Source organism: Rhinolophus ferrumequinum, chromosome 16 (assembly GCF_004115265.2).
Source record: "Rhinolophus ferrumequinum isolate MPI-CBG mRhiFer1 chromosome 16, mRhiFer1_v1.p, whole genome shotgun sequence".
Lineage (NCBI taxonomy): Eukaryota > Metazoa > Chordata > Mammalia > Chiroptera > Rhinolophidae > Rhinolophus > Rhinolophus ferrumequinum.
Window position 1 is genome coordinate 3708158 of NC_046299.1, and position 19607 is coordinate 3727764.

The window sequence follows — 19607 nt, forward strand, 5'->3', positions numbered from 1 at the left end:
CTGGCCCTGGCTGAGGGTGTAGACCTGCCCAGGACCTTCCGGGGAGCACCTGGACACAGACAGCCACCCCTGGGGGCCTCTGTCAGGGGGCTCCAGGGCCCAGCCTCCATGCTCACGCCACCTGGAGTAGGGGCTGCAGTTGTAGACTAGGCGATTCCACAGCACGTGTTCCAGGACGGGCTGGACGACCCTAGGCCCCTTGGGAGGGGCTGTGCCCGTGGACAGAATGGACAGATCACAGGGGCACACAGGCACCTCCGCTCGGGGTTCCTGCCATTTGTCAGCAGCTGCCTGCGGTGGAGGGCGGAGGTGAGGCAGGGACACCCAGGGGCAGGCAGGCAGGCCTGGGGGGACCTGGGGAGCCCACGCCCTGTGTATGGGGTGCATCCCCTCAGCCCCGGCCCATGGGGGATAGGCAGGCAGGCCCGCGGTGCCCAGTTCTTCCTATTTTCCAAAAGAAGGAATCCACATTTTTATGTAAAATTATCTGATTTTAAGTATTGGTAAGTAATTCAACCTAAACCCAATTTTGAAAAACTGAGGTGGGAACCCATTTGCTCTGGACATGAATCAGGCTGGCGTCTAAGAGGAAATTCTGGAGTCACTTTCTGTTTCGTTTCCAGTCGGTGAGGCTCAGATAGCGGGGGGCGCAGGAGTGGTGGTGCAGCTGGTCACCACGGAGTGAAGTGTGCATGACATTCATGCAAAGTCTATCCATACGCTCACCTGCGATGTGTGTGTGTGTGTGTGTGTGTGTGTGTGTGTGTGCGTGCGCGTGTGTGCGTGTGTGCGTGCTTACATAGAACCTGGTCCTGGAAACTGAGACTTACGGGCTTGCATGTGAGCGCCACCTTGAGCCAAGCAGCTGCACACCTACACTTGGCAGCTGGCCAGCTGTGCTGAGGCCCTGGAAGGCCATGCGGGAGGGCAGGTGGGGACTCCTCTTGGTTCCAGTTCTGGCCTCAGCCCTAAAGAGCCCAGTGTGAGGCGATGCTGAAGTGAACCCCTCAATCGCTTTCTCTTTCAATCTCACTGAGCCTGTCTCTCTGGAGGACCCTGACGTATACACCAAGGGATGCCCTGTCAGAGAAGTCCCTGCACTTTATGTGTGGGGCTTTGGGGGTGGGCAGGAAGGGGACGCAGCAGGTGTGTGGGGGCTGGCAGCGGGCCCTGGTGCGGGGCAAGGGGACCAGCCCTTCCTGGTCACAGACTCCTGCTAACCCTGCCGTGGGAAGGAGCCCAGGCCACACGCAGGCTATGAGCCTACCAGGGAGGCACAGGGTTGCTAGGAAATCCATATCCACTCCTGGGGGGCCCTGAACTCACCCTGTTGGCCTCTGTCTGTGTCAGGCCCCTGTCCAAGGAGGAGGTATCTGGGGCACTGAAGAGCTAACTCCTGGGCAGTGAGGGACTGGCCGGTGACGGGCCACCTGCGGCACACTCTCCTGCAAACAGCAGTGCCGGCTGACGGTGGCAAGCCCTCCACGTCCCAACGTGCTCACCTCTCTTCGCCCTCATGTTACAGCTGAGAAGTTGGTACTCTTATTACCTCCTCTGCAAACGGGGATACTGAGGCACAGAGGTTCAGTGACTCACTCAAAGTCACTCAGCCACTGAACGGAGAGCCAGACCTGCACACGGGTGCGATTCAAGGGCGGTGCTCTCCTTTCTTCTTCTCCTCCCCTCCTCCTCTTTCTTATCGATTTGCATGGTATTTGTTTATTTCATTGGGGGTAGACTTTACCTACCATAAAACAGCCCATTGTAAGCGCACAATTCAGTGATGTTTAGTATATTCACAGACTTGTGCAGCCATCACCACAGTCCCGTGCTGGGACACTTCCATCAATCCAGGTGGATCCCTCCTGCCACCTGTGTCACTCCCGGTCCCACCCCGGAGCCCAGTCAACCACTAACTTACTCCCCTCCACCCCCTCCGATTTGCCCTTTCCGGCCATTTCATATAAATCAGGGGTGTCCAAACTGCGGCCCGCGGGCCAACTGTGGCTCATGCTCCATTGTTAATAGGCCGGCAGCAAATTCCAAAAATATATCTAGTTTATTTAAATAAACCAGGTGAGGCAATACGTACTTCACCTCGAGTGAGTGGCCCGGCTGTTTGTGTATTTTACCGCATATGGGCCTTGGTGAAAACCGTTGAAAAGAGTTTGGACACCCCTGATATAAATGGATCCATACAGCATGTGGTCTTCCACGGCTGGCTTCTTTCACTTAGCTTGTTCCTGCGGTCCCACCCATGTTGTCACACATATCAATGGACCCTTTATCCTTTTCTCCTTTCTAACTTTCAATATAAGAAGAGGTAAGAGAATAGAATGATGAACCCCATGTATCTGCCACCCAACTTTCCATCAGGACAAGGCCATTTATGCTCACCTGTAGCCCTCCCCTCCTGCCCCCCGCAACTTACTCTTTTTCAAGTCACTCCCAGACACCACAGGGCTTCATTTATAAATACTTCAACACACGTCTCTAAAAGGTAAGGACTCTAATTTTTTTTTTAAAAAATAAAGCTAACCATTATACCAACAATTTGCCTAAAAATATTAACAATCATTTCTTAATTAATCTCTACTGTTACGTCAGTATCTTAATATCCCAGACTGACTGTCAGTGTTTGTTCGTGGCTGGTATGAGTGGGTCCCCACAGTGGGGTCGGGACAATTAACCCTCCGCTTCCTGCCTCCCACTGCAGCGGACACCAGCTCCCAGCTCTGGGGTTAGGCTTGCTTTGCAAATACAGAACAACTGGCTTTGCTAGCCAGCCTGTTTTTATAGGAGTACAATGTTCAAAGCATACTCCAAAAGCCAACCACACCTCCCTCCTCCTCCCCCAGCCACTTCATCACCCGGAAAGGCCATGCGAGCTTATCAGGAGGGGCAGTGGGTGGTGGGGGCGGGGAGACCAGGGGAGGAAGAGGCAGCCGGGTCCTTACCTGAGGTCGTGGAGGTCCAGTTGCTGTCTGCAGTGCTGGTCTGGTTGACCCTGAGTGCCTTGGCAAGCAGGAAGCTAAAACTGGCCAGCAGAAGTGGGCAGAAGGGCTCCATAGCAAACCTGGAAGAGGCAGGACCAGGCTCAGAGGACTTGCCCTCCACCAAAGTGGACACGCACAGAACACACAGCCAGCTCTTGGCAGACAGAAGGGTGGGCAGGGATGGGGGTGACAGTGGGGCCGCTGTGGGAGCGCTGACTTGTCAATCTGAGTTAGGGAGAGGGGTCTTTGTACTACAGCTGGCGTAAGTTACACCTGCCCTGGGAAAATCACCTCACCTTAGAACAAGCCAGGTTAGTAGCTAAATGAACGATCCTCGGGTTAGAAAAGCTCCCGCCACTCAGGTTAATTTCCTTTTCTGTTTGTGTGTCTGTTTTGGGGGAGAGGGGAGGCAAAGAAGGCCTTGGAGGTGCCCAGGAGGAGACACTCAGAAAACACCACGAGATCTAGGATTCCGAGTGGTCGCTTCACAAACCCTCAAAGAGGCCTGTTCACCACTCCTGCTCCATTCCCATGTGTTAATCGCTTGTTCAGTTAGGGAATCTTGTACTGTGCCTCCCGTGACGTGGGTCTAGTATTTCTACAGCTGGGGGCGGGGGGGGGGGAATCACAGGCTTAGGACGGGCTGGGTTACTGAGCCTGTGCTCATAGGACCAGGGGGTCGGAAACGGGGTCTGGCCCATCTGCACAGGAGCCGCCCGGGCTGTCCCCCTGGTCACACCACAACCCATGCTCTGGCTTTTACTCCCAGTGCAGGCCTGGCCTGCCTCCACCCTGAGCCTGAGCTGCGGGAAGAGGTCCCCTACTGTCACCGCCCCGGGCTCTCTGCCTTTCCTGCACCCTACAGCCTGTTAATGCTTTTCAAGTCCAGCCCTGTCCTCTCACGATGGAGGTGTTAATGCTGATGGGGGTGAGGAGAGGCCCCCTAGGTCTGGTCCTCTGAGCCAAACCCTCGGTCACGTTCGTGCATCATCTCCTTCAGTCTTCACAGCTGGGGGGGGGGGTAGAGGTCTTGGCTCCTGTCTGAACCCTCAGGTGACGCAGTGGGAACCTCCGTCCCCCTGGAAGGGCCACAGTCAGCTCATCTCTGACAGGAGCTTGGGCACCTCGGGGTCAGAGGGAAGTACTTCGGGGTGCGTGTAATGGGCAAACCGGGGTCGTATGTGGCTCAACACAGAACAGGGCTGTTTCGCCCAGGAGACCTCAGATCTCCACCTGGTGCTCCGCTTAGATCCTCGGGGAATGTGACAGTGACCACTGGGTGGTGTAGACATCCCTCCTGTAAGACTTGCTGCAGGTGCAGGTGGGCGGGGGCATGCACCGAGGGAGGGAGACCTGGTGGCCACGACACAGACAGGCGGTCAGGTGTGGGCCCTCGCCCTCTGGCACTCCCCGCTCCATTTCTGTCCACTGAGTTCTGTCCAGGGTCAGCGTGGGTGCCTGTTCCCCCAGACAGAGCTTTCCTGAAAAAAGTCTCCCTTTAGGATATAAATGGACCGAGGCCAAGAAACATGGCTTTCTTGTAATGAGGAAAGACGTCTGAATGAATGTAACAAGTGCCAATCACTGTTCAGCCATCACCACTCTTAAAATGAAACGGTTACGAGCCCATTATAATAATTAGCCAAACAACTACGATAGCTACAGTCGACACTTCCATCCCTTTCCTCTTTTTTATTTCCAAACCATGCAGTTCAGACTTATAAAGTGAGCCACACACACACAAAATTGTTCTCCTTCCATGAGCACCTACTACGTGCTAGGCCCTTTATGTGACTCTCACCCTCATAATAACCCCTCCAGCCCTGAGACACTGAGGGCCCCCAGGATAAGGAGACGGCCCCCAGTCGGCTCAGAGGAAATGGAGGATTCAAACCCAGGACGCCTGGGGACAAAAGCCTTGAGCCTTGCTGGCTGCATATACTGCATTAAAAAAGTCTGGCACTCCACACTGCAACACGTTTAACATATTTGAGTAAATTGTCATAATTGGATTAGGAAGTATTCATTGACTTAACACTGCTCAGAGATGCAGAATTCCTAGATGAAACATTTTGTTCTCATCACATGCATTAATTTGCAACCCCCCCCTTCAGAAGCTGACAGACCTAAGAGGAGGCTGACACCCTTGAGCCAAAGGTCATCTCATCACACTCAGACGCTGTGAGGTCTGGAAGTGTCCTGAAGCGGCAGATGATTTGCTCAGTATGACCAGCAGAGGGCACAAAACTTTGCAGAATTCAAACCCGTCCCACCACTGAGAGACCCTTTATTGCAGCAAGTACATTGCAAGGTCAATGACAACTTGCCAATCCCTGGACATTCACTCTCAAATAGCTTGCACAAGCTACCTGATAAACACAAATACGAATCGGTCACAAAAATAATGCTGGAATTTTAACAACTTAATTTAATCACTGTTTATTTTTTGTGCGTTCACTAAATGCTAAGTACTGAGCTCCAGAATTTAGATGATCAGAATAGTTTATTTTGAACAAAGAGGCCTTCCCTTTTACTCCCATCAAAGGCCAGCTGTCAATGTGATTAGAATTGCCTTTTTATTCCATTTATTGCCTTTTCAATCTTGCCTGTGGGGCGAGTACTCGGGGTTGGTCATTTGGGCTGCTTCCAGGTGTCCTGGGGGCACAGAGACTCTTCTCATCCCGGGTGTGGATGCCCGCCCTGGGCTGGCTCGCAGCCGGCGCTCAACCAATGTTGGTGGACAGTGAAGGTCCCCATGTACCGCGGCCCCACCCGCACCCAGAGAAGAGCCTGGAGAAGAGCACAGTTCTCTTCCCACGTCTCCAAGGGCAAGCAGCTGAGGTTGGTTCCAAGGAGCCCTTAGGATGTGGCACCGGGGCTGCTTTCCCTCCAGCTCAGGCACAAGTCACCGGGGGCTCCAGCATGAAGAATCTCGAGATAATGCAAACTGACTACCGCTCAGTGAGGAGCCCAAGAGATAAGGATGAAAACGACCTGGCTCTTATTTCTGCTTCCTTGGACTTGTCATCAAGAGGGCGACAGCCCTGTAAGTCAGTGTTGATGGACAGTGATGGTCCCCAAGTACCACAGGATGGGGACGCAGAATGAAAGGGGGAAGGAAAGTGGCAGCACATCTCAAATGGGTAACTGCAAGCAGGGCAGGAGGGCGCCCCCTGCTGGAGAGCAGTCGCCTGACCATAGGAGAAACAGAGCAGGAAGGTCATCCCAGGAGAGTCCACAGAGGCAGGAAGGAGAAAAACACTCAGCATGTGAACGGGCAGCCCGGGCCTGGGCAGCAACAGGGGCCCCATCACAGAGGGTCTCCAGGCCTCCGGAGGTGGGGGCTTCTCCCCCAAGCAGATCCCTCCCCTATTGGCCTGGATCTCCAGCTCCCTAGAAGAAGGTGCCAGAAGCTGACAGGTGGGAACCCTGTCTTTCTGGGTTCCGACTTTCAGTGGGTCACTCAGCTGTGCTGGGAGCCAGGGTGCCAGGAGCAGAACAAGTGGCCCCTTCCACTGGGCTCTGGGGGTGACTGTCCTCCAGCTGGGCAGCGGCCAGTGGCCTCTGAGACCTGTGCACGTGTCGGGGCAGAGGCAGGGCCAAACACACTGTGTACCTGCTCCCCAATCTCTCCTGGGGATGGCAGGTCACAGTGACTTTCAGAGGCAGCTGGAGAAGAAGATGGTGTGCCACCTCAAATCTCTAAGTGTGGCTGTGTGGCTGTCCAGAAGTGAGGCCACCTGCTGTCACAGAAACCACCTGGCCAGGAGGAAGGTGCTGGGCAACGCGGATCCGTTATTTACCTGCAGGGGGGATGGCTCCTTACTCCCCGAGTCTGAAAAACTGGCTCATGTCCTTTCTGGAAGTTTCTGCGCATAATGTCTGTGATAAGCTTGCCAGTGAAGCTCAGGGCTCCCTAGGGATCTAAGGATTCATTTGTCAATGTCCCTGGCTCACTGCCTCTGGTCTCCAGAGCAGGAGAAGCTCCCGGGTCCAAGCCAGAACTGGAACCACCCAGAGGCCGCAATGGCTGGACTCACGGTGCTTGGGGCGCAGGAGGCGCTAGGTGTACACAGGTTCTCCTAGACCTCCTTGTTTCTGCCAAAAGTGCAGGCCCCCGCACAGCCTCCCAGCCTCCTCCGCCTGCCCCAGCTGTCCTCTCGGCCAGGTCCACCTAATTGTGGGGCAGAATCTCTGGTCCAGATTAGGGCCTTCTCAGCGGAAGGCAGGTAAGAAGCAAAAGAGCAGCCATTGCCCTTTTTGGGGAGCTCAGACTGCTTTACAGGACTCTGCAAGTTCATCTGTCTACCCCAAAATAACGTGAGTACAAAGATGGAGAGTGCCACGTACCTGTCACAAGGCCCCAAGGGCCACTTTCTAGGACCCCGGTCATGGACAGACACTGCCCCTGCATACCTAAGGTAGGAGGCATTGTGCCGGCCGGGAGGTTGAGCCAAACCTACCACCTGTCGACAAACCCTCCAGCAGGATGCCAGTAAGCACCACTGGCGTGGTTACAAACGGGCCTTAATATTCCCAGAGAACCGACAATCGCTGCTGTTCACCTACAGGTTGGGGATGGCCCTGACACCTGTGGGGTGTGGGTCTGTGAGGGGTGAATTCTAGGCACCCCCAAATCTACCGTGAATACACGGGACTTGGCAGACAACCCTCGCAGGCATAGAGAGACGCTTGCCCTGAACACAGCCTGGAAAGGACAGCACCAAATTTCTGAAATCATCGCTAAAAATACAAGTCAGCTTGTTCTACCACCAGGTTCCCAGCTACGTGCCCCCCCGACTCGTGCCATCGCCTCCTGATAAACCTCCAGGACGCGGCTCTACTGGGGCATTGACTAGCCAAGCAGCTGGCATCTCATCCCACTGTGTCTGTTTCTGAGGAAACTGGGACACTATTACCCCTAGGGCAAAATGATTATTTTTTTATGCACTGGGGAAGAACAAATCTAAAAGAACAAAGATGTGTTTTCATGGTAAAGGAGAAACAAATCCAGACCTTTTCCCACTTTCAGGTGTGAATACACTTACGTGGATGAAAGATTTAAATAACAATAATAAACACCCCTTCAGCCGGCCAACTTGCACAGTCAGCATGTTCCAGAAGCATCCACCGTGATCCTGCCCTTTTGGAAAAGGCTTTGCTCGTTAAAAAGAAAAAGATGCAAAGAACGCGCAGCTTTTGATCTGAGGTGGTGAAAGCTGAAACTTAATTGCTTTTGAAGAAAAGTACTTGCATACATCTAATGTAAAATCATTGAAATAGCATTAAAAGGTATCCATGTGATAGGAGAGAAAAAGGAAAACGAAAAAGAGAGAAATGATGAGCAGTGGCTGGGCAGCGTCCCCAGCCGTCCTCCAGGGTCCTCTCATTGGACTGTCGTCCAACAGCCACTCAGACAGGTGGCTGCCACCTCTGCCTTGACAGTGGACCCAGAGGTCAGAGACAGTGAGCTGCCCGCCCCTCAGTCCCAGCTCCACGGCTGGGGCAGCGGGTGGGGACTGGGGGAGGAGGAGGAGGACACCACTTCTGCAGCCTGAGGCACCTCGGGGGCTCTCGGGGGTCAGGCCACATGGCTGTCACTGTGCACACACGACCTCCGCACACTCGGAGTCCCATCTGGGGTCCCTGGGACACACGGGACTCTCAGAGTTCAGGAAACTGAATTCTGAGCACAGCCTGGGTGCGTGTACCCAACAGAAGTATCAGGGTGTGGGGTGACCGGTGCTTCTCTCGCTATAGACACTTGTCCCCCATCACCTCCACCATCATCTACATGGGCCAGGTGTGTCCAGAGACATCTGAGCACCCCGGGGACACACAGCATGCACTGGGGAGGGGTGCAGCCCCACATCCCCAGGAGCACGCGTCTCTGCCCCAGACACTGCAGGTGCCCCTTGTGAGGCTGCATCTTTCACGCCCTGTTCGTTTGCGTGTTCCTCACTGCACGTTCGTTAGCTCACCCTGGGCCTTGGGAACCACTGGGTACCAACCACTCTGAGGTTGGGCCAGAACCATCCATACGGCAACAGTGTAGACACACACACTCTGATCTGGCTCCCTCCTTGTGAGGACGCCACGCGTGGCAAGTGAGACGAGGCTCCAGGGGACTGCAGCTCTGCTTCACACTCTCTCATTGTACAAGTACCGAGTGACAGTTTTTCTTCAAAGAGAGATGGAAATTCGTTTCACAAATTACTTGGAGCCGATCACATTACACATAAATAGCTGGGCACGACTGAGCTCTTAGAGAAACTAAGAACAAACATTTTATATCATGAGTCTCGACAGGCCTTAAAAAATAAAAATAGTTTTCAAATAGATGCTTCCCCCGACCCATGTTCTTTTCTGCTTTGCAACCTTACCTGAGCCCTGGCACAGGTAAGGTGCTTCTCCTCAGGTGACCACAGGCTCACTCAGCCCTGGTGGGAGCCAGGCCCATACTCAACGGACCAGCTGCCAGGTAGAGAAGGAAGCAGAGGTTAAGAGGATCTCTTGGTTCTGGACTTCGCTTTTCCTCAACATGGGAAGTACGAACAGGTATTTCTGGAAGTGGCACTACTGCTCTCTTCTCTCTGAGTTCATCGACGACTCCCTGGGGCCCTTCCTGTATCTCCCCGAATCCCCACTATCTCCGCCCTTCGCTCAGACAGGACACAGGCCAGTTCCTGAGGAGGAAGAGTGACCTCACAGGCCACGCTCACGATGTCGGATGGTGACAGAATGATAGGTAGATCGGACCGTGTGGAAAACAGTCAAGGCCATTCGTTCTCAACTCATTAGGAAAAATGGCTCTTCTGCCAAGTTCATTACTCTTCCTTTTAATTGGGGGAAATAAACAAAATAAGATCAGCTCATGAAATAGCATCTGAAAATGTGTTTGGCCGGTTAACTGACAAAGTGATATTTTTAGAAGACAAAATGCTGCCTGCGTTTAGGTGCAAAAAGGGCTTATCTGCTCTCCACTAAGTGGAGACTGTTTGAAGCTTACCAAGCAAGGTCCACAGGCTGCACAAAGAGAAGTTCCCCCGGGAAACCAGGGGGGTGTGTTCCAAACATCTCAGGCTTGGTTTGAGGGTTGCTTGGAGTAAAATTAAGGTCTCAGTGAGGAATCCTTTCTGCTTAGTAAGGTCAACAGGACGTGACATTGTGATTGAACATCTTTATACGCTCAACTTTTTCTTAACAAGTAGATGAGTGGACCTCTGTGATGAGGCAGCGGCGACATGACACCTAACGTTACTTTCTCTCTTGTTCGTGCGGCACATTATTCTTCTCCTGTGTTCATGAGGTTTGGGGGCTCGAACAAGCCTAGGGGAGTGGGCTGTGTAAGTGGGCACGGCTGGTACAAAGACACCGGGGCTCAGAGGCTGGTGGGGAAGCCGCAGGTCTGCAGGGAGCGCGAGGGAGCGCGGCGGAGGGCGGGCTTCCCGGGCCCATCAGGTGAGGTCCGCGGCAAGCGAGCATCGCACACAGCGGTTTTGAGGAAGAACACCCGGCACGGGATGCAGGGCAGACCCCCTCTTGTGCCTCAGTCCCCAGCCTGCCCCACTCTATCACTCCACTCAGTTTTCAGAGTGATTTTCATACGGTGGGAATCTTGCCACATCCTCCTCGTCAGTGTCTTCTGCTGCCCTTGGTGTTGAGCCTAGACTCCTGGGTGGGACGGTGGGGTAGGCACCCCCATCGACCCTTCCAGCCCCCCACCCAGCAAACATGCCAGACTTCTTACCCTCCATATTCTGCAGTCCCCTGGCTCTTAATGTTCAAAACACCCCTCCCCTGTTGCTCTGCCAAGCAAACTCCTCTCCATCCTTCACCCCTCTGACCCTGGGCCAGGCTCTCCAGGAATCTGTGCCCCAGGGGACCTGGGTGCTCTGTTTCCAGGCTTCCTCCTCACCCCGCCGTGCAGCCCAGCTGACTGGTGTGTCTCTTCCTGCATCTGAGCCCCTGGTCCACTCAGCATATAGCAGGTGCTCTGCCTTCCGCTTTCGGGGACATACATCATCCTGCACCCCTACTTCCTACCCCCTTGTGAAGAGGGTCAGGAAGGGCCTCACACAATGCGTGGCTGTTGGGTCCAGGGCAGAGGGGGCTCACTGTGCCCTGAGATCCTGGCTGGCACGGGCACCTCTGCAGATTTCCCGATCAGGAACATAGGAAGGCTGATGAGCCACTGTCACTTTGGCCTGAACAAGGTGAACATGTTCCTGCTTTAACAAAGACAGTCACAGAAATAAACGCAACACACTCATCGCAGGGCTGCTGGGCGGTCAACGGTTTGCTGGGACAAGGACCTTTCTGCCTGTCCTGCCTGCCTTGTCACACCACACAGACACCGGCTGGAGAGGATGTGCTTCTGCCCCTGGGGGCTGGGGGTCCCCGAGATGCTGATCAAAGGGTCAAAATTCACCATAGCACAAAAAAACCAGAGCCTGCTGACCAAGTGACCCACAGGCAGCCTGGGAGTGACCTGTGACGTGTTTGGAAAGCTTTTTCTTTTTTGAAAGATGTAATTGCATACAGTTAACTGGACCCATGATTTGACAAGTTCCGACAAATGTACATCCCCATGCGATATCTCCCTCATCAAGAGGAAGAGCATAGAAAATTCCTTCTCATCCCTCTTCAGTCTCGTCTTTCCCACCCCAAGAAGAATGCCCTATTTTGATTTCTATCTGCAGAGATAACTAGTTTTGCCTGGTTTTGAACTTCCTATGAATGAAACCATACAGGATTAGCTCTTATGTGTCCAGTTTCTCCAATTCAGCAGCATATTGAGGCTCGCCCGCGTGGCCGTGGGCAGTGGTGGTCCCTTCCTTCCTACTGCTGCTGAGTTTCCCTTTGTGCAGCTGCCACAATTTGTTTACCCATTCTCTTCTCGATACACATTTGGGTTGTTTTTCCTTTTTTGGCAATTATGAGCGAAGCTGCTATGAACCTGGGGACAAGTCTTTTTGAGAACAAAAGTTTTTCATTTATTGGGTTGAATGCCTGTAAGTGGAATTGCTGGGTTCCAGGAGTGGGTACATCCTTACCATGTAAAAAGGTTTTAAATTGGTTTGAAATATTTAAAAAAGCGGACAGTGTACGAACGGCCTCAAGATGTGGCTTCCCTTGGGAACACCAGGTCTGGCCTGCATTCCTGCGTGGCGGCGTGGGTTGGCCCCTCCACTGTAACCTGGACTTGCTGAGTGTCCTGTGGCCCCACTCTGCACATTCCCCCCTGGGTCACCCTGCCCTGCTTCCTTTATCACACAATCTGTGGCTGCTACTCCAGGGCCTGGATTAAAGGAGCCCTCTGCACCGGTGTCTCCCTCAGAACTCCAACGAACGAATCTGAAATTGGCAGGGAGCCTGATTTTTTCCTGACTCAAAGCAAGAAGTTTTAGTAATTCCAAGTGAAACACTTCCTTTTCAGGCCACCACTATCCACAGTTGTGGGAGGTTTTAATTTGGTTCGGTCTCCCTTAATATGCTACACATACACAGGTTTTAATCTTCTTTTATTAAAAATAAATCCACCCTTCTCGCTCAGGTCTCCTGTGTAAATATCTAATTAGGGCAGCAGCTCTGCCCAGCCCAACAGCGGTGTGTTGCTGTCCCATAAGAAGGAAAGAATTGCACCCATCTTTTGAAAAATGTTAATTGGGCCAAACAGTGAGCATGAATTATTTATAACCGCCCCTCTGGTTATTTGGAAGAAAATTTGCCTCCAATTTGCAACTCAGAAAAGAATTCTTGGTATTTTATTACTCAAAGAAGCCACTTTGGAACCTCCCGGACAGCCCAGCCATGGTGGATACACAACCCGATTCGTGTCTGGAGGAGACATGGGGGCCAGGGTCCCTTCTAAAGGCCTGGCCCATGTCGTGCCTGAAGCAGGATCACATTTGGGCTTAATCTAAGTAGGTCCTTGGTAGCTTCATTCATTCATTCATTCATCCATTCATTCATTCATCTATTTACTGGCACCTTCTGCACAACAGTGAACAAGATAAACAAAGCCCTGCCCTCAGGGGCCTCCCTTCACACACCTCTCTTACAGGATTGCTTACAGGATTGCTTTTCTCAGCAGGCTCTACCCTGTAATGTTGACTTCTGTCTACATCCTTCCTCCCATCAGCCCCCAGTGGCACTCAAAAATAGGATTCTCCCTCTGTTTCTAAACTATCCCAAGAGGTTTCCTAGCAGACACCCCACCTGCGATTTGTTTTGACTCCAGCCATTCAGATCTGCAGGGTACCCCTATGTTTCCTCTACACACAGGTTTGGGAGAGAACATTCTTTTCACCACTTTCAACCCAGCTAAGTGATTAGCTTCCACCCAGTAAGGCTAAACGCTTGAAGTGATATAGTTCCAGGATTACGTTTTTCTTTATTGATACTCTGTTGGTAAACTACAATCAACTGCACGTAATTATGGAAAATTATAACAGGAGCACAGCAGTAAACCAAAACGTTACCCTTTGGGAATATTAATAAGTACATACTCTCTTCTTTAATAGAAAATTCATGCCTATTTCACAAAATGGTTTGCTCTCACACTGGGAAACGTTATGACACTCATGAATTTTTAAAGAAACACTGATTTTCATACGACCAGAAGCCAGTAATAAAGATTTGTTTGTTCATTCATTCAACAAATATTCACTGAGTGTCTTCTGGACACAGAGCATGTGGAAGGAGGCCTTATTCAGTCAACAAGATTTGACAGGGAGGCTCCTGCCTTCGAGGGATTTCTCCTCTGACCAGGAAGACCAGGCCTCCCCAAAACAGAACGTCAGTGGTTCAAGGTGGGCCATGGCAGTGGCTGGTGCCAAACCTCTCGAAAGTTTGCTGTATTCCTTGCTTTCAACATAGGTGCTTGGTGCTGGGGATTCCACAGGGACTAAGATCCCACTCATGCCTTTGGGAAGCTCCCACCTACTCCCAAAAATAAGACCTAGCTGGACCATCAGCTCTAATGCATCTTTTTGAGCAAAAATTAATAGAAGACCCAGTATTATATTATATTATACCTGGTATTATATATGATATGATATGATATATGATATTATATTAATTATATTATATTATTATATTATATTATATTATATTATATAGACCGGTCTTATATTATATTAAGACTGGGTCTTATATTACATTAAAATAAGACCGGATCTTATATTAATTTTTGCTCCAAAAGACACATTAGAGCTGATGGTCCACCTAGGTCTTATTTTCGGGAAAACACAGTATGCACTCCCATGTCTAGCACATAGTAGGTGCTCATGATGACCACTGAGTTGAGCAGAAACCCGATGTCAACAGCGTGGCATCGGAAGAGGGCTGACTGTGAGCCTGCTTCCTGAGCTCGGGGTCTCTGCTGTTTCTGCCTTGTGAGGAGCTTTACTGGGGGTTTCCAGCAAAGCAAGGCTGGAAGGTGTCTGCAGGTATTTTAACTGGGCTTCTGGGATGCTGCATCTGCTTTGACGGACAGAGGGCAAGAAGTTGGGTTTATGGGCCAGGAAGATGCTGGGTTCCTGAGTGACCATGACCTCAGAGCTATCCTTGGGGTACTTTATTTATCCTCGAATAGCCCTTGCAAGTCCCTGGGAGGCTCCAGGAGGCAGCCAGCCCAGTGAAAAGAGCCTGGACAGGAGAGACAGGTGGGTTCACGCCTGGGCTCCTTCACCTTCTGGGCAAGTCACCTGCCTCTCAAAGGAGGCTCTTTCCTCTTCTGTGATGTTGGGGCCCAGTGGCTGCCTGTTAGGATCTGTGGGGACACAGATGGACTCTGGCCCAGGTTCTGCTCTGAGCTGCTGGGAGGGGGGACAGTGACGCCTCCCTGAGGTTCAGGGCACCGCCTCTGCACGTTTGATGTGCCCAGAGTTGCTGAGAACCTTTCTTGGGCTGGGAACCATCCGTGGTACCCTGTGAGGTTGTGGGGTGTCCCCAGGAGGCTCACAGCCCAACGGGGCAGAAAGACACATAATAACGAGCGCGGTATTAGAAAGACGAAGCCCAGAGTGACAGGAGTGTCCAAGAGGAGGATTTCAAGTAAGGAAAGTATTATAATTTCACGTTTTGTTTTACGGGCTCAACTTGTATCCAAATTTGTAAGCATCAGGGATGCAAGCGAAGCAGGGCGGGGCGGGGCCATGTCTCCACGCATGCGCCATCGCTGGAAACCCAGGTACGATGCTACAGACGACCAGCAGGTGGCGCAATTGGGGAAGCCATAGAAACATCCATTCACCCCAGCCCAAGGCTCCCAGATCCTAAACCAGAATGTTCCCAACTCCCACTTCCTGCAAAGTCCTGCTCTCACTCACCCAGCATCTTTCCAGGGTCACTGCAGAAACGTGGTTTCAGGCACCTGCACTCCCTGCAAGTGACGACTCCACCAATGCTAGGAAACTTAGTCTCTAACAATTTTCCTCTCCACTCATTATGTTCAAGTGATTAACCAGTAACTAGCATTATACGATGCATCTGAATTCTCCTGAACAGGCACCCTCACGCCCATTTCCCAGCCCGGAATTTTATATTTTCTAATCTGTGGATCCATGACCTCTACCCGAGTCAAAAAATCCAACACTCTAATGGACTTTCCTAGCCTGAAACAAGAGAGAGAAACTATAAATCAACTAGTATTCCCTGCTCAGGAAATTGGCTTTGTGCCCACATTCACAATTCTTCCATACATACTAAAATTAATTATACTGGAAACCGTAGCTCAAAGTGTGTACAAATAAAGTGGGGTAAAAGGGCAGAGGTGGCGACGAATTAAGACGGAAGACTTCCAGGACACGTTTTCCTATCGCCGGCTTTCCACTTAATGGATTAGTTGTCAGTTATTTAATAAACCAACTGATGACAACCGCTAGGTTTTGACATTTGAGTTTGGGGAGCCTAAGTTAGAGGGAAAGAAGGAGGAGAGAGAAAAAGAGGTGGGAGTGGGGGCAGGGAGGAGTGGAGGTCAGGAACCTGACGGGGTGGGGACAGCATGGCCCTGCCCCTGTGTGGCACCTGTGCCCCAGGGAGGGGGAACAGCTCTTTTATTCCTCAAAGGAAAAATGTCAGTTGCCCAAATCAAGTCATTCTCTGTGCTCTCTTGTCTCCAGGGTGGGGTGTGCAGTAGGAACCTGCGTTGGGAGTCCCTTGGCTCTGCCACTTTCTAAGTGTGACCGCTCAGGCTAGTTGTCTCACCTGCAAAATGAGGAACAGTCTCTGGTTCGAGGTCAAGAAAAAACAAGGCCTGATGTGCAGAAGGCTATGAACCTGCTGGGGGATCCTAGCCAGCAGAGGGCCTGGCCCCCAGGGGCGACCGAGAGGGGGCTTGCTGATGAATGACTGAATGGATGAGGGATGGCCCTCGTTCCTGTGGACAGAGCGACCCCAAGCCCCGCTGGCCAAGGAGAGCCTCAGCTCATGCCCACTGCCCTGTGTAATTATCCATAGCGTCTTCTTTCTCTCAAAACGGCCAGGGCTTGGGTGATCGGCCATATGTCCGCCTGACTAGGAGAGACAGAGTGGGGCGCGGTCATCATTCTCAAACCAGAGAGAAATGCTGCTGCCTTTTTATGAGGCCTGACCAAACAGCACTGTGCTAAATCACCCTCTCAATCTAATGGATGCCACCAACACAATGAGGAATTGGAGAATCCTATTTAAAAACCCCCGTTATTGGATGCTTTTCAGCATCCTTCAAACCACAGCTGCTCTCCCGCCAGCATGGACATCAGAAAGAGCCTGGGCCACCCGTTCAGGGCCACCTCAGCTCTGATCCACTAGCTGTGTGACCTTGGGCCAGTTCTTTTCCTCTCTGAGTGTAAAGGGAGCAAAACAGTGACCTCACCCAGCCTCTGGGGAAGGTAAGAAGAAAGCCCTTCATACCTTTTGTGGAATGTGAGCAAACACTTTACAATACATCCAGCTCAGAGGTAAACAAACAAGAAGCAACAGAATCAGTTTTATTTCTCTTATTTTAGACTGGCATTCTGAGAGGGGAGGGCGGGGGGAACATAAGGAAGAGCTCCGTTTTCAGTCCCAGAGACATAAATCCCCAGAACTACCAGGGACAGTCCTGGGCCAGTGAGAAGTCTCGGGTTCAAACACCCAACAGCATTTATGGAGCGGGGGCTGTGCCCAAGTTCTCTGCTGGACGCCCCAGGTACTGTGCCTCCTGGATAAGAGGAGGGCTGCTTCCGTCAGCCTGCGAGGGGAGAACACGACAGGGGAGGTGAAAGGAGCTGAGCCTCCAACAGTGACTTCCAAGCCGGCCCAGACCAAGCAGGCCCATCCAGGTAGGATCTGCAGAGGACACATGAAGTGGCCCAGCATCAGCCAGACCAGAGAGCCAGCCCCTCCGTCTCTGTCCCCTCTGGGCCTCACTCAGCACCAGGATGGAACTCACATAGTGCTTGGTAGCTGGCACGATGGCTGGACACACACATGCCCCCAGGAGCGAGGACGGTGGCAGGCTGAGAATGCAGCCTGGCTGCCTGCACTTTTGGAAGCGTTTACCGGCTTATCTGCTTCTGAGAAGGACCCAGAAACTTCCTGCCTCTGTTCCTGCGTGTCCTACTGCTCCCTTTCTCCTTCTCACACCCCTTTTACTCCTGGCCAGTGGCAGGCGTCAGGACACAAAGTCCTGTGAGGATGTGACCACGGCCCACGTGAGCTGAGAAAGCCCAAACAGCGGAGACCACAGGAGGGGCTGGCATCCCGCTAGCCCTGGCCTGCATCCCGCTAGCCCTGGCCGGCATCCGTTCCTGCCCCTCCATTCTGAAAGGCCCCAGGCTGCGGGGAAAGGGATACTGATCAACTCGGTTCAGAGATGGTAAAACTGGGTCTTGAGGCCTTAACATCTTTAACACGACCCCTGGCTCCTGAAACTTTGCTAAGAATGACTAGCATTTCTACCTCCCGAAATGAGAAAGCCCTGCATCCTGGCTATTCTATCCCCACCTTCCAGAAACTCCAGGGGAAACTGGGGCTGCAAAGGTACCTAGAGAGGGAGGCAGGTGAGGGATGACACGCATCAGGGCCTCTGAGAGACAGACCTCCATGCACTGGACTGTCACGCACTTTTCCCTGGGTATAAGGGAAGCCTTCTTCCCGGGGGAGCTGCCCCCCGCCCCCCCAGTGTGAGCCCTGTGAGCAGCATGGGGAATGGCAAACTCCGAATGCCGTCCCCAGGGCAGCACTGGGATTCAGGAAGTTCACCGAGGTAGGGATTGGGTACCTGAGGCAGAACACATGCCCTTGTTTCTAGAAGCAGATGAGTGACAAGCAAGGATGCTCACCGTGGCAGGGGCAGTGACATGGCACTAGTTTTGGCTGTGGACACTGGTCCGCGCACTTTGCACACAACACACTTGACCCTCACCTCACGGAAGCTCTCCGAGACAGTACACAGCTCTTATCATGCCTTACAGCAGAGGGCTCTGAGGATAAGAGAGGTGAGGTCACCTGCCCAAGGCCACACAGCTGGCAAAATGGCAGGGCCTGAATTCAAACCCAAGTAGTCTGGAAACAACCAGACTTCAGAAAACCATGTCTCCACGTCACTGTGAACTCATCAGACCTGGGAATTCTGAGACGCTGTAAGGTGTGATCAGGACAAGTATGGAGAACGTGAGATGCGATCGAAACTGAAAAACATTTCCTTTCAGGACAAATGGACACACATGCTGTAAATTCTACAAATTTACTGAAAATACTTATTTAGCCATCCTCCCCCCCAAAAAAAAAATCCATGAGTTGTTTTGGCCCTAACGGATGTTAGCGTTTTATGGGTTTTGAATTGTAAACATCTCCCCTCAGAATTTCATTTTCATTGTTATACCTGGGAAATGCCCCTACATCATAAAACGGGAGTTTAGTAAACATCTGTTCAACGCCTGAAGTGGCCAAAAGGTTTGCCGAAAAGAGCCTGAGTGGAGCTCTGCATGTCCCCAACCGACCAAGGTCTCTATAAACACCAGCTGCATCTCCTTAAATATTTAGCAATATAGAACCACAGAATTTTATGTCCTTTGAGAATTCTTTGTTCTGTTACAAAAGAAGAAAAAAAGAAGGAAGAAAAGAAACCTCAAAGGAAACGACTATTCCCATCTACTAGAAAGTTGGGCACGAAGAAACTGGGAAGTAGGCGGTGAGACTCTGAGTCGATCAGTTCTATTTAGAAATGTTCAGGTCAAGTCAGGGCTGCCCACAGTCAGAACAATGAAACTGGCCACGAGCTGTGTCCGACTTTGAAGTCCCCAGGAACGCTGAGTCTCCTTTTATCTGAACTCCGATGACAGTGGAGGAGGAAAGCAGGGAGGAGAAGGCTCCACGCAGACATCACAGAAAGGCTTTTTCCTGGTGACAGAGTCTCAGGGGCCCAGGGGGGCCCTTCCGTTGCCCTGGGGGAGGCTTTCTGCGTTCTTTTATCCACCCACCTGCCCACTGACCCCGTCTTTGCTATCTCAGGTCTGGCGAAGTCAGGGAAACAGAAAGAAAGGGCAGGAGGCTGCATAGGTGGCTTCCAACTCTACGCAGTCATGTTTTCAGAAGATGCCCGTCTGTACCCCCTCTCACCTGTATCTAGAAACTGCGTAA

At 52.0% G+C, this 19607-nt stretch overlaps 1 protein-coding gene across 7 annotated transcripts in view; it reads right to left on the bottom strand.

The window, feature by feature from the left end:
* The window catches only part of PTPRE (protein tyrosine phosphatase receptor type E), a 137118-nt gene that overhangs the window by 36762 nt on the left and 80749 nt on the right, over nt 1–19607 (bottom strand). For all 7 annotated transcript variants that reach the window (XR_004425310.1, XM_033130541.1, XM_033130545.1 and 4 more), the window contains one exon: nt 2958–3076. Coding sequence is in view for 6 of the 7 variants with exons in the window: in XM_033130541.1 (XP_032986432.1) it covers nt 2958–3069 (112 nt within the window). In the remaining variant the exon portion in view is untranslated. The remainder of the gene's footprint in view (nt 1–2957; nt 3077–19607) is intronic.